General features: G+C 44.8%; 1 protein-coding gene across 1 annotated transcript; it reads left to right on the top strand.

The window, feature by feature from the left end:
• The first annotated feature begins 5,054 nt into the window (after window positions 1-5,054).
• LOC109759310 (uncharacterized) lies at window positions 5,055-12,481 on the top strand. Its single transcript, XM_040393546.1, has 2 exons — window positions 5,055-7,048; window positions 11,912-12,481. Exons 1-2 carry the CDS (start codon window positions 6,827-6,829, stop codon window positions 12,479-12,481), a joined length of 792 nt encoding a protein of 263 aa, XP_040249480.1. The 5' UTR covers window positions 5,055-6,826.
• The last annotated feature ends 14,088 nt before the right edge of the window (window positions 12,482-26,569 follow it).

Below are 26,569 nucleotides of genomic sequence, written 5' to 3'. Positions count from 1 at the left end.
TACCCCCAAGTCCAGGACGCCGACAGATGCAACCGCAAATTCAACAAAGCAAAATACTGAAAGATTATGCAATGGCTCAGACTGGTTCGGATATGATGAACTAACCCTATTTTTTGGCTTTTTTGTGGACTGTAGGTAGGAAGAACAGATGCAAACTAGACTACAAAAAACTGGTAAAATATCACCAAGCAACCTGGAAATCTGATACCACTTGATAGAGGCAAAGGTGTTTCGTCTTCCAATGAGATGATGATTATCATTTTCGGAGGAGTAGACTTTGACGATCCGACTACGAACATGCGAGAACGTCGCGCCTTAGCAATCGCTAAACCAACTCTGAGAGGTTATTGACCACGCCGAAGCACGATATTTCCTGCAAGCAAACAAAGAACAAGCAAGAAACTGAGATTGCAATCTGGATATTGCGAATATAAGATGAAAGCTTTATTGATCAAGGTGGGGTTCTGTGACGTCTTTGGTCTGGTCGTTGAACACAAACAAAGTACGCGAAGTTGTAGCTGTGGCGAACTTTTAATCCAAAAAAAACCGAAAGTCTAAACGACGCCCTAAGGGCTGTATATATGGAGGAATAGGGGTGGGGATTTCATGACCCCTTGGATAAGGGGTCCGAAACCAACACTAATTTTTGTTTTCCCACACATACAGACTCTAAAAACAGCAGGAAGTTGTATTTCAAAATTACATGGGCTTGGCCAAAAAATAAGGTGGCGGAGCACCTAAAATAATATATGGATGAAATTTTGAAAGGGCATCTTGTATATTTTGTCCATGTCCTTGTATGTCATCAAGGAGGCTTCAAAGTGCTAAAATCTGCAATAAAAACGTCGTTATGGTTCCCCTCGCGCGCGCCTTCATCTCCATGCTTGATCCTGCTCCAGTGTCCATCCCTCTTGTCCATGCTAGGCCCTTCATTGGTAATCAACACAAATGTATCCAATTTAGGCAGCATCATTTTCTCATGAACATTGGAATTGTTACCAAGAAACCAAAGTACCTGGTAATTCAATTGGCATGCGCGAGCTCTAGTAATTGGTCCAGTATGTATAGCAGCAGGGGTTGTGGGTGTAACAGTGGTATTGATGTCCTCATCACAAAGCTTCCAGGTTCTTCTATGTCCAAAAAAATCTTCAAAAACTTTCATGGCATTTGGACTTCGATTAATACTGATATTCTGGAAAACCAAAAACAGGCAAAAATCAACAGCTGACACTGGGCACTAAGTTAATGGGTTAGTCCCAAAAAAAGATATATAATTGCTTGTAAATGTATATAAAACGTCAAAGATTGATACTATAATAGCATGGAACAATAAAAAATTATAGAGACGTTGGAGACGTATCATGTCGTCCGTTTGATGCTAGATCGGGTTGGATCGCGAAGAGTACGACTACATCAGCCGCGTTATATACACTTCCGCTTTCGGTCTACAAGGGTATGTAGACACACTCGCCTTTCATTGCTATGCATCTCCTAGATTAGATCTTGACTGTTCGTAGGATTTTTTTATTTTCATGCTTTGTTTCCCATCATGTTCATCCCTAGTTTGGCAACCAACCATGTGTAACCGTAGGTACCCCCAACATCTATATAAGCTGCGGGGTTTGGTCCATAGAGAGGACGGTCACAATTACAACAACCTAGCCCTAGGGATAGAACACAGCTTACGATCTCGAGGTAGATCAAGCTTGTACTCTATACATAATCATCAATAGAATCAAAGCAGCACGTAGGGTATTACCTCTTCGAGAGGGACTGAACCTGGGTAAATACTATCTCCTTAGTCCCCTGTTACCCATAGATCCAAGATCCACAGCTCGGGACCCCCTACCCCGAGGTTTGCCGGTTTTAGTACAGACAATCGGCCTTCCTGTTGACCTGGACATTGGGTTCTCCTCGCGGGGGCCTAAGAATTGTGTTCCAGTGGCCAATGATTTTTGGTTGTATTGCACATAGACCAACTGCAACTCCGAAGCTAAGTGAATAATTTGGAATAAGATGGAAGTTTAGAGAACTATTTGAAGAGACGAGATGTAGTTAAGTACCGAAGCAACTAATACAACCGAAAATGTAGGTGAGCTATTTTGAAGGATTTTTTGCTTTTCAAGGAACTTGTGTCGAATAAGCACAATCCTTGTATGCTTTGTCAAGTGTCGAGGTTTGCATCCGAGCATACATAGGCATGGCCTATTAGGCAGCCCCTCGTGACCACGCACACGTCCATGAAGCTGTATTTAGCTCTGTTTGTTAGCATGTTCATCGAGAAATACAGAAAATTCACGCTAGCCGGATGCGTCGGCTGGGTTTGTGAGTGGTTCTTTCATTGCGTGGTAGTTGTGTCATGGATTAGGGTTTTTTGCCACGTCAGCTCCCAAGGATATAGGTCGGGCCGAGGACCCCAAAGATGAACAACCGGTAGGCCACACTAATAGGGCCTTGGAGCGCCAAAGTGGATATCTCCCAAAGACTTGGCGCATAATCCAAGACTTAGAGGTCGTCTGCGACACGTTTATCCTTAGATGTAATTGACCTATGGAAACCCTAGGTACCCCGATGTCTATATAAGCTGAGGGGTTATACCATAGACAACAACTCTCATACAAACATGATCTCGTGGTAGACCAACATGTGCTATGTGCTCCCTCAATCAATACAATCAAAGCATGATATAGGGTATTATCTCTTTGAGAGAGCCCGAACATGGGTAAAACTCATGTCTCTGCTACCATCGCACCAAGGCTACCATCTCGGGATCCCCTACTCGAGATCTCCTGGATTTGACTTCATCACCAACCAACCAAATCGTGAGGGATGAGAGAGGTTACCTCAAGTGAGGAAAATGTTCCTGATTCACCAGGCAAATGACACCAATTTGCGAGGGCTTTGGGTGGGGTTTGCATGGGAGAGAGAAAGGTGGAAGGGCAATAGCTCTCGAGGAAGAAGATTGCGGGAATGGGTGGGTGCGTGGTCCACCCAAGGGCTCCCACTCACCTCTTCAGGGTTCTACCATCACCATACTTGGCGGTAAGATATGAAGGGCTACGACCTTTGACTACAGTGCTAGGCAGTTTGCCACGTTAGCGCGATTCGGGACGGCACAGAAACATTGACCAGGGCCTTACAACCGTTGACCCTAACGGTACCGCATGTAAACCTATCGCCAATCGCATTGGCGGTACCCAATATGGTCACATCTAGGCAAAAATTTAAACCAATATCAAATCATGATAATCTTTCATCAAGGGGTTAAAACCGTAATTTTGGGCCCGCGGGGATACATGTCGGCTAGTTGCTTCGTTCCATTATTTTTCACGGCACATCTATGTCCCGTTTGATGCGAGACAACAGGAAATCTCGCCTCAAGCGACTGTCTGATTGGGCTGGGCCAGCGTGGGCCTAAGGCCTTCAACTTTTTTTTCTTTTGCTTATTTCACTTTTAATTCGTTTTTTGCTTTATGTTTACCTTTTCTTGTATTTCAAAATATTTCGAATATATGTATATGTATATATATATATATATATATATATATATATATATATATATATATATATATATATATATATATATTATAAAAATCACTTTACATATAAAAGTTTAAAATGCTAATCGAACATCTGAGAAATGTCAAACTTGTATAGAAAAATGTTTCTATTGTATATGAATAATGTACAATGTTTATGCAGAAAGTAGACAAGATTTAATTTTTTTTGTTAATCATGTATTTGGGAAATGTTAAACATTTATATAAGAAATGTTCCTGATGTATACAGAAAAATGTACAATGTTTATGAAAAAAGTAGACATAAAAATATATGTTTTATAAAAAATTTATTCATGTATTTGAAGAACTTTAAACATGTATAAGAAAATGTCCAATGTATATGAAAAAAGGAGAAGAAAAGTAAAAAAATTCAAAAATGTTAATCATGTAGTTGGAAAATGTTAAACACGTATGTAGAAAATGTTCCTAATGCATGCAAAAAATATACAATTTATATGGGAAAATCAGGCATAAAAAAGTGTTTTAAAATATGTTAATCATGTATTTGGAAAATGTTACACATGTATATATAAAATGTTCCTGATGTATAAAAAATGTATAATATTTATGGAAAAATTATACATAAAAAATATTGGTTCTAAACATTTTAAATTATGTTAAAGAAATGTCAAAAGTTTATGTAAAAATGTTCCTGCAGTATAAAAAACGAAAATCATGTATGGAAAAAAATATACGTCAAAATATAAATTTTCAAAAATGTTAACCATATATTTTGAAAATATTAAACATGTATATATAAATGTTTTTAATGTATATAAAAAATGTTGGTTGTGTATGTAAAAAGGATGACGTCAAAAGATAGAAAAGCGAACAAACCAGTAAAAACCGAGATAAGGGAAAACCGAAACAAAAAACATGAAAGAAATGAAGAAAACCGTGGAAAAACATAAAAACCACAAAAAAGAAAGAAAAACAGAACACCCCCCCCCCCCCCCCCCCCCCCCCCCCCAAAAAAAAAACCACGCAAGAAGAAAACCAAAAGGAAAAGAAAGGTACGTGAAACAAGCGAGCGAGCTGGCCCTATATGCGGGCGGGCGCCTTCAGACGAGTAGGATTCTATATACTCGCTATAAGCAGGATACAGCATTCACGTAGTTTTTACATTTACAAACCGCTGCGACGTGGGCCAAAATCCGACGCGGCCCTTTGGCAGCCACGGAAAAGGTGCAGTTCAGCGTATCGTAAACATTCAAGTCACAGATGGCTGAGATTGCTCCCGTTGGATATCTGACGTCTAGGACTACTTCTTCCGGGAATGCCCTAAGCAGCTGGGTTGTTAACCTCTCAGCGCACCTCATCCTCCTCCTTGGTGGTGGCCTCCCGAACTTGCGCAACGAGATGCTCCACTCATGGCGGAATCTGTATCCTGGTTCCCGGTGCGTTTTTAAGTTGTGGAGATTTTTGGTTCTTTATCGAGACCAACGTTCAATTTTGGGCGTTTGAAATCGTATTCGGGCAGCTCTTATTGCTGGTTATATTATACACCCTCACCCACCCATAGTCGGTGGCAACTGAATTTATATTTGTTTTTTTATTAGTAGTGGGAATTAAATTTCTGTTGATTTCTATCCTGCATATCAGATAGCATGTGTGTATCTTATTTGAGTCGGATTCAAATATTTGTCTTTGATGTAGATCTTCTGATGAATCCTTGTTGATGGCAAGGAACATACTACATGGCCAAATAAAACGGGTTAAGCTGAATCGGCCCAGCCACCTTCCTTATCTCAGCGATTTTTTCTGCACCTCTGGTCATACTCCGGGCGATCCGGACGAACAAGTTGGTATCACCAAAGGGAAAGCTAGAGCAAAAACGAGGAAGGAAACCATGAAAGGCAATGTATCAGCGGCCACTGTAATTAAAAATAGTAGCCATCGCGACGGGTCTATATACAAGAACTCTTGTCTCGACGTATGTCGTGTTAAAAACCGTGCTGAGAGTAAGTGATGCAAATCTCTTTCCTGTATTGCTCATATTTGACAAATTTGATGACACATCGATTAGAAGTTTGTGGCTCAATCAAATGAAGGATAAATGGTCAACTATAAGATTTATGTGTGAGCATTACTTTCTAATATCGTAAGGTAAAATGGCTGGCTATATAGAATATGTTTAGCTATATATTTAAATGTAATCATTTGTGTTGGTATTATAGAATGTGGCCATCCTTATTATTAACAAATTTTCGACTTGGAGAAAATTCATAAAAGTATATATATTTTTATGTACTACTTCCTCAGTTGAAATCGTTTGAGCGTCAACTCATATGGGACAGAGGGAGTATTATATATTGTAGTACTTTCTGGTCACATTAAATTGATGAATTAATATGTCTCCCGTAATATGTTTAGCTATGTATGGACTACTGTTATTATAAGAATCTTTTTTGCTTTGTCAAATAGATTCATTTTTTAGATGTTTTTTGGTCGATTATTGCATAATGCATGTATGTTTGATTATAAGATTTGCATGTGAGTACTAATTAGTGTGTATATGGTTAATGAATAAGTCTCATGTAAATAGAATATATTTAGCTGTGTATTCAATAATTATACTGTATGGTTAATGAACACATAAAGGATGCATGGTCAATGTTAAGATTTGTCTGCTCAGTAATTTAGTTATAAACTCCGTATGTAATAATTATTGTTGGTATTGTAATTGTTGTAGTTTTAAGAAATGTTGAAATTGGGGAGAATTCATAGTTTTCTATTATTTTTTGCAAAGTATTATATTTTGTAATAGAATTATATTGTTTTTCTAAATCACATGAATGAATATGTCTCACATAAATAGTGTATTTTAGCTTTGTATGTGTTTACTAGTCTTGGCATTATAACAATCTTGATTTTCATCAACGTCGGAATTGGGCTAATTTTTTATTATTTTTATTTTTATTGTATTAGCTTTTTTTTCTTAGCAATATAAGTTTTTTCTTTGTAAATCACATGAATAAGTCTAATGTAATCTTGTGTTTTTGTACAAATGCAAATGTAGATTAAGAAATTATGAGTTGCGGATAATGGATTGTTTTGGAGAATTCTATTAAATACAAGTTCAACCTTCTTTTAAACACATTTCTTTGTACACTAATTCTGTGATGATATTTGATTGGTCTATTTCTTCTATTGTTTTCCATATAATTTTTTATTAGACATTTTCTCTATTTAATATAAGTTTCTATCTATAAATCATAATTATACCATTTATGGTCTAATTTTTGAATGAAGCACAATTGGAGCCAATGATGTTATCAGATCCTGTTGATTGCTTTCCTGATCGGAGAAGGTGTTGTCTTCATTTTGTATCTGACATGATGCAAATTTTCTCACTAAAATTGGCTAAAGTTCCCAACCACACAAGTTCGATACAATTATATGGATATATAGCAGCACGGGATTTTCTGGATAACTCACTTAATTACATTGTCAATCATAGCAGGGACAATTCCTTTACGGTGCGACAGGTGCACATCTTAAACCTAAACACAATTATTTCATTTTTTCTTTTGTAGTTTATGCTTAATTTCGGCACATGGCATGCTACAACCAACTTTTTCCACTTGTAGAAGTTGGAGATGCAAGGTGGAATTGTATAACCCATTTTATCTCTCTATCTGTTATGGATTAGTATATATATAATGAAAGTACTTCTAATTGTGTCCTTAGTTTTCTTCTAATTGATTTTTTGCTTAATTTGCATTGTACTTATTTCGTAACATGTTGGTGTTTGGATGAATATTTTCTTCCTTGTGGTTTATCTAGTGACTATGATATGAAGCGTAGATTTATAATGTGGAATGACAATTATTGAGAAAAAAGATTACCTATTGAATAGATGTGAAATCGAGTGATATGTTAGGAAACATTGGGTATTTAAGGAAAGTCGAGTGTGATAATTGTGGACCATTAATATTCTCTTTTTTTAACCTCAAATGCATCTTATGACAAATAATCTAAGAGTTTTGCTTCGGTACACCCCACCTAGAAAAGTTTACAGATTTAGATGCAGATTAAAGGTGAAGATTAGAAGTTACCTCTTTAATAAAAAAAAGATTATTTTGATCTCTTGTATGATCCATTAAAGGAATATAGGGATCATAATTAGTTGATCATGAATGTATGAGAATACCCTTTTTAAGTAACTCTAAGATTCATGCAAACTTTTTTAGGAGGGTGTACTGAAGCAAAACTCGTGATCTGAACACGACAAATACCTTAGCCCTTGAACTACAGAATCCTTCTTGCATGATTGTTGCGATGTTATCTTTACTCAAACATTTGAGGTGTTGGCCGTATGGGCTCCACTTTGTCGATCTTAGCATAAAAATACTTGTCTTGGAGGACCTTTACTACTTTTGTTGAGTTGGTGGTGAGTCCACCCACTCTCCCCATACCCTTACGTGTGGGGCATACTGTAACCGAAATAAAAAATTCTAATGCTGGATTCGAACTTCAGATGTAGCGTACGAGTCGTCGCCCGCTGCCTCCTTTCCACATGGAGCTTCCTCGCCTCCTCCTGTAACCGAAATAAAAAATCCCGTTGCTTCACTATTCAATTCGCCTCTGTTGTTCCCCAATCGTGGTGCTCCGACGATCACCCCCATTCTTCAATTGCCGTTGCCTGCCATCATATCTCTAGTGGAAGCTTCAATTTCTCTACCACAACCTCGCTGACGACCCCATTGATAGTTGCTACTTTGTCAATGCCATAGCTAGCGACCTCAAGATGATGCATCAGAGGGGCACTGTGGCTGTCATACTTCCCGTGGATAGCACTGCTCCCCTGCAACAACAGCTCCACATGCGATAGTAAGAAGTGCATGAAGTGGAGAAGGGGCGCGTCCAATCTGGACGATGACTAACAGTGCATCCTGAGCGGGGAGTGCTTACCAAAGGGGAGCCGGCTTGGCGTGGAGCTGTGGCATGGGCTCGACGACGTCGGGGAGCAGGGCGACCATCACGGGTCAGACGGCAGGGCCACTAGAGAGCAAGCTCGACAACGTTAGAGGCAGTGGGTAGGTGGCGTTGAGCGCGAACGCCCGCTCCATGGAGTCTTGCATGTTGGCCTTGGTCGTTGTTGTCCGTGCGATGAGCACATGCTATGCGTGAAGGTTACGCTCGAGCTCCCTTCAGGGCCTCGTGGCGTTTCGCTTCACCTTCGCGAGCGGAGTGCTTGTTCATGTATAGGCCCCCCGGAGGCCTTGAACGTAGGGGCTGCAAGTCCAGCCGTGACAAAGGATGAGGTTACCTCTTACCTGCGATATGTGCAGACCTCAAGGCATGTGCAGGATGGAGCAACAGGTAGTGGCGCCGCTCCCGGACTCTTTGTTGTCGCGCAGTGCAAGAAGAAGATTGGGTTAAGAGGAGCGGCAGTGCATCGTAGCTCTGTTTTGTGCACGATGGTCGGTTTTCCCCTTTGTCTGATATGCCATCGGGGCTGCCTAGATGTGGCTGAGGTGCTGCCGGACTCGCTTTGCATAGATGCTTGCCATCGTCTTCGTCCGTCCTGCCAGTGCCGCCATTTCTTTTCTCAGGCTGAGATGCTAGTGATGTCGCCTAGTTTTGATTGGGTAGTTGTCATCGCCGTGTTGAACATATGCAGCTATGGCTGATGTTTCTTTCGTTACCGCTATCTTCGTTCCTCACTCCGATGCCGCCCGTTCTCGCCTCGCATAGCTCGCCGGAGTGGCAAGAGATGCGAGACCGAGGCCATCAAGTGGTGGGCATGTAGGGGACAGAAGGGGGACATGCAAGAAAACCTCTCCCAGCGGTGGGCCTCATTCATGTATGCACTACCAGTTTGTATTTAAGAAGTAGAAAGAATACCACATAGTACCATGTCTTTCCTAGACAAGTAGAATTTTGACACATGCCAGAATTATATGTCGCCCGTGCAATGAAAACCTCTAATAGCAACCACCAAAACCACCAAGCGTGAAAAGATCCCACAGCAGCAGCGCTACCAAGATACCATTGACTATTATAGTGATACCGCCTGAACTCTTTGTTTAGATCAATTAAGGGCCAATTTCAAGCACAAAACAGAAGTAAACGCAGCAGTAAATCATCACCTTGAGTTGGTGTTCAGAAAGTCAGGATTTTTGTTTGTTTTGCAAGATAAAATCAATACTATATTTTGCATTTCCAGTTTGAAATTAATTAAGAATTTTGCCTCGTAATCATGTAAAAAATCTGGAATGAAACTAATTCCATAATGAGTACATCATTCGGCAAAATTATCACTAGGTATGGCAAACAAGGGTGGAGCTAGGAAAATTTTATATAGTGTACCACCTCCAAAAAATTGTTTTTCACATCACACGAGTAATACAAAATTAACCAAAAACCAATATGAATACCAAAAAACCACCAAGTTCTAGGTGGCCATGGTTCACCAAGAAATACCCGCTGGCTATGCCTCTCATGGTCATAGGCAAAATCACCTTTTGAACTGTCTCTTGGCAGTTAGCTAATGGTCAACTGATGGGAGTGGGAATTTTTGTAAGAGGGGAATTTCAGTGAAACTTGAGAAGTACTCCCTCGGTAAAGAAATATAAGAGCGTTTAGATCACTTTAGTAATCTAAACGGTCTTATGTTTCTTTACTGAGTGAGTAATATTTTACAAACAATAATAGAACAAATCATTAGTTGCTACCCTGAGTTACTATAGAATATCTTGATTGGGTTCTTTGAACAACTAAAAACTGAATATGTATTTTTTATCTAAACAACAACAGAACAATTTTGAGAATTTGAAATATATTATTGAGGGGTCCTGAAATGGCTAATAAGTTCATATATGTGTTGGATATAAAGTGACATTGATATGGCATAGTGGTGCCTCACGATATCCGAAGTTGTCCCCGCGGGCCGCCCCAAGGACCCCTAGGATGCTACACGGCCCCGTCCTGTGGGCTAAAGAAGGATTCGGAAGTTGGCAATAGACAAGGAAGCCGGCGTTCCACGAGGACTCTTCCACCGCCTTAGCCGACTAGGAAATGTGTAACCCTAGCCTCAGTGCCTCTTAGGCCTTGTACAATGGGGAGGTGCTTAGGAGAGGTGCTTAGAGAAATAAATCAGGATTTCTTAAGCACCGGTGCTTATTTGTACAGGATAGACGCTTAACTAAGCGTCTCTCCTATAGAAATAGGCACCGGTGCTTCAGAAAAATCCGGTTTATTTTTCTAAGCACGACCCTAAGCATCTCCCATTGTACAAGGCCTTATAAGCCAAGGCCGGACTAGTCCATAGGGACCATACAATTTATCCCTCGATACACCATTGTACTTTGTACACCCCATAAGCAATACAACACGAGATACTCTATCAAGTGGTTTGCTGTATTCTACACCGACATAAAGTGTACATGTTGAGGGGAGGGAACCATCACCAATCACCATGGAGTGCCCCTTATAAGCCAAGGCCGGACTAGTCCATAGGGACCATACAATCTATCCCTCGATACACCATTGTACTTTGTACACCCCATAAGCAATACAACACGAGATACTCTATCGAGTGGTTTGCTGGATTCTACACCGACAGAAAGTGTACATGTTGAGGGGAGGGAACCATCACCAATCACCATGGAGTGAACCAAAGATGGATGATGGTTATTTGCGACAGTTTAGTTTGCTATAAGAAAGTATCATAGAACTCTCGAGGCTCTAATCGAGCTCAGATGCCGACACAATGAATTTTCAAGACAACATTAGGTTCTTTAGTTGGTACTTTTCCTTGACCACCCTAGACACAGGCCTTGATATAAATACACATGCATGAGTCCACACATGTACACATTCTGCTCGCATGTGCGGATGTGCCACAAAATACATTCAGGACTGAATCTTGTGTGGACCTCTTGCATGATGATCCTGGCCTGCAGCACTCACACGTGCGGATGTGCCACAAAATACATTCAGGACAGAATCTTGTCCGTCCTCCCCCCCTCCCCTCCCCCTAGATTTGACTAGGAGGTCCTGGCCTGCAGCATCAGTTCTACCCCCGCTCCTAAACTTTTAGGAGTCTCAGCCAAGCCAAAGATGTGGAGGAATACCGTATCACTTTAAAACCCTAGATGGACTAATTTTGACTCCATACTTAATGTAGTTCCGTAGCGTAGCATGGGCATCTTACTAGCATTATACAAAGATGGTGTTATCCTTGCATGCATTAGGCATGATTATTGTTTATTATTCGTGCATGATTAATTAAGTTTCATGTGCAACCGACTTTTGTTTGTAGGTGAGTTCAGAATTTACATGCTTTAGGCAAGTCTTTACTTTTTACTGTGAGCTAATAGCAAATAATAATAATAGTTTTCCAGGGTTCTCTCATTGAGATGACTGGCCCTAAGAGGGGCATCACAATGACCTGTGTTGTTCTAGTCGAGTATGACATGAGGGTCAAGAACGGAGAGCAAGAAGAAGATGATCTACAATTAATTGATGGTGCAACAGACTTCAGTGAAGTAACCACACCTTCTGTTCCATTCATGAATCGCATTAATGGCGATTATGGTGCTGTTGACATCACTTTAGCACGCGTTGTCAATGCAGTGGAGGCGACAATAGATGTTATCATATCAGAAGTGCAGGGTGGATTCAGTTTATCTCTCAGTTCGTTTGTCATTGTCGGTGGGGTCCGTCAGGGAATTGAGCTGTTTCATGATATTATTGGTGAGTCATGTGTCCTAACAAAAAGGCATGTGATTGCCGTAGAGATGGATGGTTGGATGCATTTGAAGCTCAAGGTAGGTCAGAAAGGCTTTAAAAATGATGATCTGGAACGTTATTGTCGCTTCAAAGCAGACATCCATGGATGTGCACGTCGACAAATAATGCTTGAGCATGCCTCTATCTTGCTGAAGGTGACTTGGTCGACTCTGCCACCATAAAGCTGTCGTGTTTAGTGTTCAAATTTGAGTTGGATTACTTGATCTTGCACTGGATACATGCCTACTTGGCACTGGATGGATGTCTACTTATTACCTACTCCTTCCGTCTCATAATATAAGAACGTTTTTTACATTAGTCTAGTGTAAAAAATGTTCTTGTATTATGGGACGGAAGGAGTACTGTATTAATTATGTGCTGAAACTGAGATGTGTTGTGTCTTCCCTATTTCTAGCTGAAGCTGTCTTAGTCGAAGTTGTCGTTTCATACTTTTTGAATTTGAGTTGCATTACCTCTTGCATTGATACATCTCTGCACCGGGTAGATGTCTATTTACTATCGTTTTTTTGCTGGAACCGAGTGCTGTCCACCTTCCGCATCGGTTTGCGTCTGGACCGCAGAAGCCATCCATCATGGGCCTGTATCAGTCCGTAGCTTGGCCTGGACGCGTTTTCTCACGCAAATCAAAGACAAATGCTACAAGGAGTGCAATGAGGCAGTGGACCCGGTGTTCGGCGAGACCGACGATGAGGACGACATCGCCGGCTCTGCCGAGGCCACGCCCAGCCACGACGACCACGTAGCTGGCACGTCTGCGGGCGTCGCCGGCAGCGAGGAAGAGTAGTGTACGGTAGGTCACCGACGCTCTGACCACTCCTCTTCTGTCGATGCCAAGCTTGGTGGGTTGAGCATCGGTGGCCGATTAATCGCTTGGTGATGACGTGGGGGCGGACAACTTCAGTTCGTGGGGCTTCGGTGGCGGAGTTGAAGAGTGCCGAGGCGGAATTTGAGAAGACGAAGCATTAGTTTGCGGGGCTCATGATCGGACACGGGGAGCTAGGGCTGGCGATCATAGATTAAGTTAATTAGTTATACTTCCAGAGTCTGGCATGTAATGAAATACGTTATGTTTATATGAAATCCGACCGTTTTTGAATGAATTTTGTCTGCTTAGTTTGAATTGTTGTCATGGTTGGATGGCGGCCTCCCGCATTCGTGTCCGCGGACTGGTCCCTCTGTCTGCAGACGGATGCGGGAGAAAATTTACGGGTCGCTGTTGAAGATGCCTTTATGTGTCTTTCCTGGTTGAGTGAGAAGCAGACGATGTTTTCTGTATGTACTCTCATGCGTGGATCAGGCCCAATGCACCCGAATTGGAAAACAATCTAGAAAAAGAGTCAAAAAGTTACCGTTTTTTTTGGCAATGAACATGGACTAGTGTAGTACTCGTGAAAAATTTCGTGGAGAAATGACTAGTGGTATTCTTGGCAAAGAAAGAAAACAAAATTGCAAGTCCAAATAATGTGAATAATAACCCTTTTATAGTACCATTTTTTTTCATTGACCACCGAAGATGTTCCTTGGCTAAACTTTTGACAAGAATGAGATTCCGAACGCCTACGATTAAATAAAGCGGCAATTTTGATCCTCAAAAAAAAATGTTAATTCATGTTTGAAGAAAAAACTTCCAGATATTTTGACTCTTATTTTATAGTTTTAATTATGGAAAACGCTTGTTCTAAACCGACTGATTTTACGCTGCCGTAAACCGCCTCGCGAGCCGTTGGATCGACTGGATTCCTTCACTCGACGTAGCAAATGTTCCCCGAGCCATCTCCTTAGTATGACGCAAACTGGAACTCGTTGCAATATGTACCAAATTCATGGGACAGGTCACGGGATAACACGAGTGAGTGACCTCTTTGAAGCAAATGGTTCTGCATGGGACGTAAACAAGGCGCAGGCAATGTTACCCCCTGATGAGGCGACTGAGATCATGCAAATCCCGATGGTTGGGCCGGGGATGGAGGACTATCAGGCTTGGAATTATACCAAGAATGGAGTTTTTACAGTACGGTCGGCTTATCACTTGCGGATGAGCCAGAAGAGACTCCGTCCGGGCCGGCCAGAATCATCTACTTCGATGGCTGATCACAAATCATGGCTGAACCTGTGGGATACAATCGCACCAGGCAAGGTCAAAATGCATATGTGGAGGCTGATCCGAAACGGACTAGCAGTGGGGTCGGAGCTACTTAGGAGGAAAATTAAGGCATGAGTCTTTTGTACGGCTTGCGGTAGAGAGGAAACAAATTACCACAGGTTTTGGGGCTGCTACCATTCAGCAAAGTTTTGGAAGATAATGCATTAGGAATTGAGGGGCCGGTGGCGATCCCATCGGAGTCAGTCAGCTCCCAGAGTGCTTTGTCGAAATGGCTTCTATCGTGGTTCGCGAACGCATCGGATGACAAACGTGTTGTCCTTGTTCAGGGGGCATATGCGCTCTGGTTAGCAAGGAACAACGCACGAGAGGGTCAGAGAATTGAGGACGCAGATGCAATCGCGAGGAGGGTGTTCCATCTAATGGAGGAATGGCAGTCTATTCACGGCCGGAAGTTCAAGCAAGTCAGAACTGGGGTTAAGGAGAAATGGAGACCACCAGAGAAGGGGTGGGTGAAGGCCAACGTAGATGGTGCTACAACGAGGGTAGGCGATGCTGGTGGCACCGAAGTGGTATTCCGGAATCATGAGGGTGCATATTTGAGTGCAGCAGGTCACTTTTTTCCAATGTGCAACAACCCAGCGAGAGTAGAGCTGCTGGCTTGCAGAGAGGCAGCTGTGATGGCAGGTGAACTCGACATATCCAGCTTACACATTGAAACGGACTGCCGAGAGATTGTATGCAAGCTCCAAAGCAAGGATAAAGATTTATCGCCACTGCGACCGATCATCGAGGAAGTGAAGCAGCATCTAGCATCACGAGAGAGATGGAAGGTGTCGTGGTTTAGACGTGAGGCTAATTTAGCAGCTCACTTAGTAGCTAGGGAAGTTGTGTCAAATAAATTAAATTCCGTGTGGCGCCTAATGCCACCAGACTTTATTTTGCGTGTTGTTTTAGACGAGATCCCATGTGGGATGTTAACTAAAAGTGTTTGATGAGTTTAAAAAAAAAGGCCACGGGCCGGCAAAATGACTGCCAACACGCTCGGCCCCACACAACTGAGCCGGAGCTCATAATTTTCAGGCACATTCAAGTTGTTCAATTAGTACATCTTAATTAGTCATTACAAAATCAGTCTGTACTGTAGCTAACCTTGTCGCCCACGAACTAAGGGAAACACTTTTGGTCAGTAGTCTAATTAGAAGCAGACGTCAGACCACTCCAATTCCATCAATTCTAGCTTAATCTCACGGTTGAGATATCACCGTTTTGGCCTGCTGCTAAACCACCCGTATATCACGCATCCTAATTACTCGTATGTTTATTGACCATATCCCGCTCCTCTCCCTTATACTCCCTTCGTTCGTAAATACTATAAGTCTTTTTAGAGATTCTACTATAATCTAGATACGGAGTAAAATGAATAAATCTACACTCTAAAATATGTCTATATACATCCGTATGTAGTTTGTAATGGAATATTTAAAAAGACTTAGATTTAGGAACGGAGGGAGTACCTTGCATGTACCTCCCCTGACCTCGCTGCAACCCCACGACCGGCGTACTCTCGGATTACGCAGCCATGCTGCCTTCACACCTCACCGCCGGCCACACCATCCACCCTCTCCACCACAGATCTGATCCCCTGCCCCTCCCCACGCCATCGATGACCTGACCCTAATGAAGACCTTATCGGTGAGCCATCTCGGTTTCCTCCATTGCGACGTCTCCCTCCACTCCGGCGGATGCCGCACCCTGATCTCCTGAACGGTGTTGCTCTCCATCTGTGGAGCACCACAAGGTTTTTGTGGCCCTGCCACGGCCACGCCAACCATGCTAGCTCCATGTCCTCGACATGCATGACCACCAATGGTTCTATCTCACTGGTGCGTTGCATCTCTGATCACGTCGGCCTGCTTCCTTGCTGGCATGTTCATCGGCGGCGCTCTTGGCGAGTTGTCGTGGTTGTGATCCAGCGGCCTCTGCGAGTGAATTGCAGAAAACCATCACATTTCAGCTTAGGTTTGCAGAAAACATTCTTCTACGTTTTTGCTGCAGAAAACACTGATTTTTTTCTAATCTTTTGCAGAAAGCACCAAACCTCCTGTTCGGGCAGTTTAAGCACTATTATGACAGGTGGGACCCTGTCTTGTCGACGTCACGGCCGCGAGCTGACGCCGTGTAACGGTGCTACAGTGCCGGTCCGCCGATAGAAACCGGCTCGATCCAGCTCTCTCCTCTGCCTCGCCCTCTCCTCTCGTCACCCTGTTGTCACGACCGGTTTTTCAATAAAATAATTATTGAGAGACCAATCCCTTTTACGGACCAGCGAGGAAGAATTCCTTCTCACTGGTAGACAATATCTCGGTCACAGAAGAAAAATACCAGGAGTACTAAATATAATACAAGGTTGAGCAGAGACTGCCCAACAATTTATTACATGCACGCCGCTAAAACAAGACGGCGGATAGGGTGGCAAACTACTAACTCACGATAATAACGGTGGTGAAAATATCATCGCGAAGCGAGTGATATGATTCCAGAAGACTACAACTCATCGAGCGTCGGAGTGAGGCTCGAGAAGACTTATTGCGGGTGGCGGAAGCGTATACAATACAAGTGACCAATATCCGGGATCGCGCAGGACTGACTGGGACTCCTCTAGGCATCGGACGCGCTATCAAACTCTTCATCCAAGAGATCGCCTTCGTCAACATCTGACCAAATCAACAAGCCAGGTGAGTACTATGAAAGTACTCGCAAGACAGTTCGGACATAAGGTATAACAAATGTAAACATGAAGCACATGAACAAGTTAACCAGTGCGATCAGACATAGAGATAATAAATACTGGGTGCCAAGCGAGGGTCTAAATGACGCCTCGAGCGGAAACTGCAGAATAGTAATACTGGTGCCAAACGAGTGTCTGAAAGACTCCTCGAGCGGAAAATGCGGAATAATAATACAGGTGCCAAACGAGTGTCTGAAAGACTCCTCGAGCGGAAAATGCGGAATAATAATGCGGGTGCCAAACGAGTGTCTGAAAGACTTCTCGAGCGGAAAATGCGGAATAATAAGGCCACAGTCGGGCGTCGAGGCGACACCACATAAAGGGCTTGCAACAGAAAATAAAGACAGTGCATGCCACAGTCGGACGTCTGTGCGACATCACATAAAGGGCTTATATTTAAAGTAAGAAACAAGTACACGCCACAGTCGGACGTCTGCGCGACGTCACATAAAGGGCTTATATCACAGCTCAATAATACAATCGTTCGGGAACATAAATTATCACAAGCATGCAACAAATATAAAGTTAGTCCATCCACAGGAATAACAATAAAACTGGATTTACCACTTGAGCTTGTTCACCGGGGACAAGTTTTTCACACGGATAGATATGGATGTAATGTTTACACTACTTGATCATGGATACGATGATTTGGAAAGAATTGACTCTGCAGAGTTTGTACTTAACCACAGCCAACGGATTTCAGTAGTCTCGGGGACTAGTTCCGTCTACGGTGTTTTGGAAGGAACACGTCTAACCAGTACACACCCAATTCAACCATCCGAAGCCAGGGATCACCCTCGGCAACATTCAAGAAAAACCTTGAGACGGGGAGGCTACAACCTCGCGTAGCATGGGATCAAATTTCTATACGCGCGCTCTAAGGGGGTGCCCCCCCTCTCGGTCCCAACCGGAAACACCCATGCCCCCTGATCGGATGACTGGCTTTAATCCTGGGCCAAGGTACCATCTTCCCGGCCTCTCTGTTTGGTGTGTACACGGAAAGAGGTTACCAACTTACTAAACCGCATCCTGGCAATGAGACATGTGGTAGCACGGAAAGGGGAAAGAATGGTAACGTGGCTCCAACCACCACGTTAATGTCGGAGAAAGTCGGATGACGCAAGGCTGGTATGCTACAACAGTACCACCTTGCTGCCCTTCATGTCACCACATGATTAGGCCATCTCTCATCAGAGATCATCGCAACTTTGGAACATGCAGGAAAGGAACGATAACGTGGCTCCAACCACGTTAACGTCGGAGAAAGTCGGATGACGCAAGGCTGGTATGCTACAACAGTACCACCTTGCTGCCCTTCATGTCACCACATGATTAGGCCATCTCTCATCAGAGATCATCGCGACTTTGGAACAACCGGGTCGTTGCCTTACAAGCAACGAGGTATTTACCGACACTCATGTGCCACGCACAAACTCTCACGTGAACATGTAAAACACCTGTCATATCAAATGTTCAAAACATGCTTGCCTGGTTCGGAGAAGTCGGAGTCTAGCTCGGCGAAGTACGCGGCTCCTTCACCTCTTCCGGAACCTACGGCAATCACGAAACGGGTACTAACGTGAAAACCAACACTTGCACAGAAACTTTTCCAAATAATTTTCAAATAAATCCCATAAAAAACTAGACAAAATTTGAAGATTGTCAGAAAAAGAATCACTCAAAAATTCCTTTTTATTAAAAAGTTATAAAGGTTTCTGTCCAGGGACTTATCTGTAATGAAACAGAAAAGTTCCAGGGTTTTAACTGAGAAAACAGAAAACGCTTCGGTTGGGAATGCGCAAGCGCAAAGGAGAAAACGTATTTGCCCGAAGGCGCCAACAGAAAACGGTTCGAAGGAGAATAGAATAGAGGCTGACAGGCGGGGTCCACCTGTCAGGTTTAAAAAGCTCGCCGGCGCCCGAAGACTGCGGTGGACGCCGGCGTCGAACCACGGCGAGTTAGGAGAAACGGAGGGTACCAAGAGCTTCAGCGTCTTCTTCCGCGTCGGTGGGTGGTGGACTCGTCCAACGGGGAGCACCACGTCGACGGCGACACTATCTCCGGCGGACGGCGGCTCGGGTGAGGATGGGGAACTCCGGTGGAGGGCTGCAAGCTACAAATTGAGGCGCGGGTCAGAACGAGGGATGCAAGGTGAAGCTACTGGCAAGAGAATGGAGGCGGAGGAGCACACACGGGGGCGAATCGGGCTGGATCCCGTGGCGGGTCGCGGCGGCCGGAGTCGAGGAAGGAGACCTCCTCGGGGCTCTACCAGTGGCTAGGCTTGCTCTAGGGGGAGTGCAGGGATGGTGGGCGCTCGAGTTGAAGCTCGGGGCCTCTATTTATAGGCAGATCGACGGGGTGGCCGTGAACGGAGAATCTCCGGCGAGCGATTACGGCGGAGCAGTGGATTGGCAGGTGGTTTGAGCGGCCAGGCAGCATCAGTGGAGGTTACTGGAGTCGTTTCACAGCTAAACGGGGTCGGTCTTGGCGTAATGGCGTCGGTCCACGGTGAGGTGACCGCGCGGGCTCAACAACGGCAGAGAGCGCGCTCCGCGCCCTGCGGTTCACAACGAGAGCGGCAGCGCATTCGGGGGAGTGGAAGGCCACGCGGCGGGCTCCGGTGGTTTGGGCGGCGCTGGGTGGCGTCGTCTGCGCCGTGTCTCCCGCTGGCGTCCGCAAAGCCGCCGCCGGCGTCGGTCACGGGGCGGCGCACCTTCTGCTGCTCGTCGCCGACGCCCGCAAGGCGCTAGGCGTTCGTGCGGTGCAGGAACAAGAGGGAGGGGACGAGGAGCAAGGCGACGCGGTGGCACTGGCGAGATCGACGTCCTCCTCTGAAGAAAACGACAGCAGCCACTGACCGAATCTCTGAACTTTCTGAACTTGACATAGACAGTGCACTGCAGGTGTCCGACAGAAGGTTTTGGCTATGAGATAAATTTTTCTGGAGCTGTAACTTGGTGAGGTGACCACTCAATGCACCCAAAGGCTGCCTGATTTTACTTGGAATTTTTGGAGAAGGTTTTGAATGAATTTCACCAAATTTGACAAATCTGGTCCAAACTTGCAGCAGGTGTAGTTTGAAAATTTTGAACTGAAGACCAGTGGATCTTCATGGTTCTAGGTTGAGGGTTCAAGGGACTAGGAGGGGGAAAAGGTTTGGGGGCAAGAATCAGGACAGAAAGTGGAGTTCCTTTGCAAATCTCCAAGTGCTAGGAAAGAAGGCAGAAATTTATTTGAATAGAATATAAATGGAAATACTCACATGGGGAGGTTCAACTTGCTGGATTTGATGCAAATCATGATCCAAAGGTGAGGAAAAGGTTAGGAGAGGGGATTTGCACTAAGGCCATGGCAAGAAGGAATTGTTGAAAGTGGCAAAGGAGTTTTCCAAAAGCCATAGTGCATTTCCAAAAAGATTTTCAAAAGTTATTTTCCCCAAATGAAAAACATTTTGTCTTGAGTCCAAATGAAAAGCAAGAACCTCCAAGACCAAAGACAGATCTTGGGTGGGTCCAAATAAAACTTGTGCCATAAAGAAAAATATTTGAGAGTGTGAGTTCTCTTGAAGAAAAAATTTTGATCACTCCCCTCAAGTCAATTAAAAACCTTTTGAAAAATCCAAATAAAAACTTGGGTGTCACAACACCTACCCCCTTAGGAAAAATCTCGTCCTCGAGATTTCTGCTGATCCTCAAATAGATATGGATACTCTGCCTGGAGGAAATCTTCCCTTTCCCATGTGGCTTCATCCTCAGTGTGGTTGCTCCACTGAACCCTGAAAAACTTTGTCGTTTTCTGACGGGTCCTCCGTTCAGACTCTTCTAGAATCTTTACTGGCCTTTCTCTGTAGGTGAGATCTGGTTGCATATCAATGTCCTCATGAGGTACATGCTTTTCTGGGTTGCTCACACATTTTCTTAACTGTGAGACGTGGAACACGTCATGGACGTCTGACAGCTCCTTCGGGAGGTCTAGTTGGTAGGCTACCGTGCCTCTTCGTGCCTTTACACAAAATGGTCCAATGAATCTTGGGGCTAGCTTCCCCTTTATTTTGAACCGTTGCAGACCCCTCATAGGAGATACTCGGAGGTATACGGAATCACCGGGTTCAAAGCTGACCTCACGGTGCTTCTGATCATAGTAGCTCTTTTGGCGGCTCTGTGCTGTCTTGAGTCTGTCCCGGATTTGTTTAACTTTCTCCTCGGCCTCTTTAAGCATGTCTGGGCCGAAGATACGGCTGTCACCTGTTTCTGACCAATTCAGCGGGGTACGACACCTCCGTCCGTACAATGCTTCAAAGGGTGCCATTTGCAAGCTGGCTTGGTAACTGTTGTTGTAAGCAAATTCGGCATACGGCAAACTCTCTTCCCAACTGGATCCATAGGTGAGCACACAGGCTCTTAGCATATCCTCTAGGATTTGGTTCACACGTTCCGTTTGTCCATCGGTCTGAGGGTGGTATGCTGTACTGAAGGCTAGTTGCGTGCCCAGAGCTTGTTGTAGGTGATCCCAAAATTTGGAGACGAATTGGGTGCCTCGGTCTGATATTATAGTCTTTGGGACTCCGTGCAAACAAACTATACGGGAGAGATAAAGTATTGCCAGTCTTTGTGTGGAGTAGGTAGTCTTCACGGGAATGAAATGAACAACTTTGGTTAGTCGGTCTGTGATGACCCATATGGCGTCATTCCCACGCTGTGATCGGGGTAATCCGACGGTGAAATCCATTCCTATTTCATCCCACTTCCACTCCGGTATCCTGTTTGGTTGGAGTAGCCCTGCTGGCTTTTGATGCTCGGCCTTGATGCGCTGACATGAATCGCAACAAGCAATAAATGTGGCTATATCTCTTTTCATACCGTGCCACCAAAATCTTTCCTGAATGTCCTTGTACATTTTGGTTCTTCCAGGATGAATCGAGTATGGAGCGGTGTGGCTTTCCGTCAGGATCTGTTGCTTGAGCCCCTCAATGTTAGGTACGCAAAGTCTGTCTCGGTACCATAATGTTCCTTCACTGTCGGTGACGAACTCGGAAGTATTACGAAGATTCATTTTCTTCTTTATGCCTTTGATGCTGGGATGTCCCTGTTGAGCCTTCTTGATTTGTTCCACCAGGGTGGGTTGTATCTCTAGGTTCGATACGGTGCCCTCGGAGACTAACATCAAGTTGAGCCTAGCGAACTCTCGCTGAAACTCAGGCCTCAAGTTTTGCGGACCGTCATTGTCCGGGCTGGGGTTTCGACTAAGGGCATCGGCCACTACATTTGCTTTCCCTGGATGGTAGTGAATACCGACGTCATAGTCCTTGACCAGTTCCAACCAGCGTCGTTGGCGTAAATTCAGCTCTAGCTGTGTGAAAATATATTTGAGGCTCTTATGGTATGTATATATTTCACAGCGATTTCCCAACAGAAAGTGCCTCCACTCCTTGAGTGCATGTATGACTGCTGCTAGCTCCAAGTCATGTGTTGGGTAATTTTCCTCATGTTTTCGCAGCTGCCTGGAGGCATATGCGACAACTTTGCCATCCTGCATTAGCACGCATCCGAGACCTTTTCGGGACGCGTCACAATACACTTCAAAGCTCTTGTGTATGTCTGGCACAGTTAAGACTGGTGCGGTTGTCAGCTTCTTCTTGAGTTCTTGGAAGCTCTGCTCGCATGCTTCCGTCCATACAAATTTCTTGTCCTTCTTGAGTAACTAGGTTATAGGTTTCGCCACAGTGGAGAACCCTTCAATAAATCTTCTGTAATATCCGGCCATTCCTAGGAAACTCCGCACATCTGTGACGTTGGCGGGCGGCTTCCAGTCCAGTATGGCCTTGACCTTTTCTGGGTCTACGGCCACGCCTTCTTGGTTCAGTATATGGCCTAAGAAACCAACTTGTCTTAGCCAAAATTCGCACTTGCTAAATTTGGCGTACAACTGATGTTTCCTCAATTCTCCCAAAACAATTCTGAGGTGCTCAGCATGCTCTTCTGGTGTCCTTGAGTAAACCAGAATATCGTCAATGAATACCACCACAAATTTGTCCATGAATTTCATGAACACTTTGTTCATGAGGTGGACGAAATATGCGGGGGCGTTCGTTAGTCCAAAAGGCATCACTGTGAACTCGTATAACCCATATCTGGAAGTGAATGCTGTCTTGGGGATATCCTCTGTCCGTACCTTCAATTGGTGATATCCCGATCTCAAATCAATTTTTGAGAATACCTTGGCCTGTGCGAGCTGGTTAAACAAATCATTTATTCGTGTCATCGGATATTTGTTTTTGATGGTGACCATATTGAGGGCTCGATAGTCTATGCACAGCCTCAGTGTCCCATCCTTCTTTTTGGCGAACAACACAGGCGAACCCCAAGGTGAGGAGCTGGCTCGAATAAATCCTTTGTCCAACAATTCCTTTATCTGCTTCTTCAACTCCACCAATTCTGAGGGTGCCATTCTATACGGCTTCTTATAGATGGGAGCGGTGCCAGGTGCTAGTTCGATGCTGAATTCGATCTCTCGGTCTGGTGGCATGCCTAGTAGTTCTTCCGGGAACACATCAGGAAATCGCATACCACTGGAACTTTTCTCAGTTCTGCAATGTCCATTTTGTTCAGTTTTGGTTGCTGTGATCGTGGCCTTTCTTGAGCGGAAACTCTTATAGTCTTGCCGTGATGGTGAGTGAGAATCACTGTCCGATTGAAGCAGTCAATGAATCCTTTGTTGGTGGTCAACCAGTCCATCCCTAAAATGACATCCAGTCCTTTACTTTCCAACACGATGAGATTCGCGTGGAATTGTAGTCCTTCGAACTCAATGACCACTCCTTGGCAGTAACCTTGAGCGATTTGCTTATTTCCGGGGGACTTGATGATCATAGATTTTTCCAAGGGAAGTATCGGAAAACCGTGTTGTGAAACAAAACTCTTCGAAACGAACGAATGGGAAGCTCCAGAATCAAACAAAACCGTGGCAGGTACTGTGTTGACAGGGAACGTACCGAGTACGATGTCTGGGGCATTCTGCGCTTCTTCCCTGGTCACATGGTTCAGGTGACCCTTCCTGTGGTTGTTGCTGGGGTTGAAGTTGTTGCGCTTGGGGGCTGGATTGTTTCCACCATTGTTCGGCTTGGGTGCCGAGTCTCTTGGCTTTGGGCACTGTTTAGCATAATGCCCTTGTTGACCACAAGCATAGCAGGTGACCCCTGGACGGTATGTGAACTCCTTGTCCCTGGCATGAAACTGTCCGACGGGCCTTGGCTCAGTAGTCGTGGATCTCCTTGCGTCTGTCCTTGGGACCTCAGTCTTGCCTCGGTTGCTGCGGGCAAGAGTCGTCTTGTCCCTCTTCCGCTTACGGATATCTTCCAGACTACGGCGCTCATTCTCCAAGGTGATGGCCTTGTCCACTAGCGTCTTAAAATCCGGAAAGGTGTGCACAATCAGTTGGCATCTCAGTGCCGGTGCCAGGCCGTCCAGGAATTTTTCCATCTTCTTGCTTTCTGTCATGTGCTCGTCGTAGGCATAACGAGACAGCTGGGTGAACTGACCGTTGTATTCTGTGACTGACATGCCTCTCTGCTTCAGGTCATCGAACTCCCTCTTCTTGATCTTTAGGATGCTTCTGGGGATGTGTGCCCCACGGAAGCCTTCCTTGAACTCTTCCCAGGTGATGTTGTGTTCCCTGGGATGCATGTGTAGGAAGTTTTCCCACCATGCTGCGGCTGCTCCAGTAAGATAGTGTGGTGCATAAAGCACCTTCTCATGATCTGAGCACTGAGCAATAATCAGTTTCCTTTCAATCTCACGAAGCCAATCGTCGGCTTCCAGCGGTCTATCAGTGTGAGCAAAAGTTGAGGGGCGAGTCTTCTGTAACTCAGATAACTTAGAATGGGGTTGATAGGGTTCACGGTGGTTTCCCATGTTGATGACATGGTTCATCATCTCTTGGTGCTGTTGCTGGCTTTGCTCGAAGAGACGGCATACTTGAGACAGTGCTGCTTCGCTGTCTTGTTGGCTGGACTGACCCTGTGTGAAATTGTTGCTGGTCTGTGTCCCGTAAACTTCTTCTGGCTGATTGGGCATGGAGCGAGTCCACGGGCGAGACATTTTTCCAGTCTGGGGTATTATTTGCAAAACCCATGAGAAAAAAAACTGTGTAGCACAAGAAAAATCTCGCAAAGGCAATAATCAAAAGGCTTCAAGGTTTTCAAAGAAACACAAATGATTTTTTTTTTGGAGAAGAAGTGCTTAACATAAATCTTACATGCGAAAAGCAAACACGTGATACAGCACTCAGGATGCGCGTACACATCCTGACATGTTATTAAAAACTAGCGTACTACTCCGGAAGGCAGCAAACACACCAATACAAACTATCATATAGGAATAAACAGCACATCATACAGGCAGACATAACACGCGGCTACTCGGTGCTCTCAGTCGGAGATGGTGAAGATCTCCTTCCGCTTGCCGATGGCAAGGCTCAGCGGTCCAGGAGAGTCAACCTCCACCTCCTCTCTAGCTGGCTCCTGGCGCGTGACGCTGCGCTGCGGTGATGGTGCGGGGGCGACTGGTGGTAGAGCGTGTGCGGCAGGCGGTGCGGCTCTGACTGGAGTAGGAGCGATGACTCGGTCGAACTCCTCAGTGGTAGGCAGACGGCGAGCAGTGGCCAAAACGGCCGGTGCATACGAGGCTGAAGACGAGACGAATGTCAGGGGCGGCGCCGTGTGGAGAAGCTCCTTCCTGCTGGCAGGACCGCCCCGGACTAAGTCCATGCGGGCAGCCACAAGATCATCTACGAGGTTGTCGAAAGACTCCTCCAGAGCCTTGAGATACTCCACAACCATCTCGATGGCTTCATCTCGTTCTCCCCGATGGCAGGCAAACGCATAGTGGCTGGTGTAAGGCACATGGCATGGGAGGTAGCGGTAGCGACGAGTCTTCATCATAGGAAGGATGTCCCGAAGGCGAGCTATCGCCTCGCGGGCAGCCATCTGCATGGCATGCCTCTCCGTAGGCATGGCCCTTCCCACAAAACGGAAGTGACGAGCAGCAGATCGTCCTCCCTTGAACTGCACAACAGCTTGGTGCATAGACACGTCGTCACTGAGCTTGTGTTGATAGAGTGTGAACTCCGGGCGAGCTGCTGGCCCGATTGCGAGCTTGGTGATGGAGACGAGGAGCTTGACAAACCCCTCGGGCACGTTGGTGAACACTCGATTCTCACAGCTGCTGCCAGCCATCTACAAAAGTAGGCAAAAATTCTGAGTAGTCATGTCATAAATTTATGATGACCAACAGAAAATAGCTACAATTGCAAAATGCTGAAAAAGCACAAAAACGCCAATAACCGATTAGCGATCGC

This window comes from Aegilops tauschii, chromosome 6 (assembly GCF_002575655.3).
Source record: "Aegilops tauschii subsp. strangulata cultivar AL8/78 chromosome 6, Aet v6.0, whole genome shotgun sequence".
Lineage (NCBI taxonomy): Eukaryota > Viridiplantae > Streptophyta > Magnoliopsida > Poales > Poaceae > Aegilops > Aegilops tauschii.
Note: the sequence above shows the minus strand (reverse complement) of the source record. Positions and strands in the feature narration are given on the sequence as shown.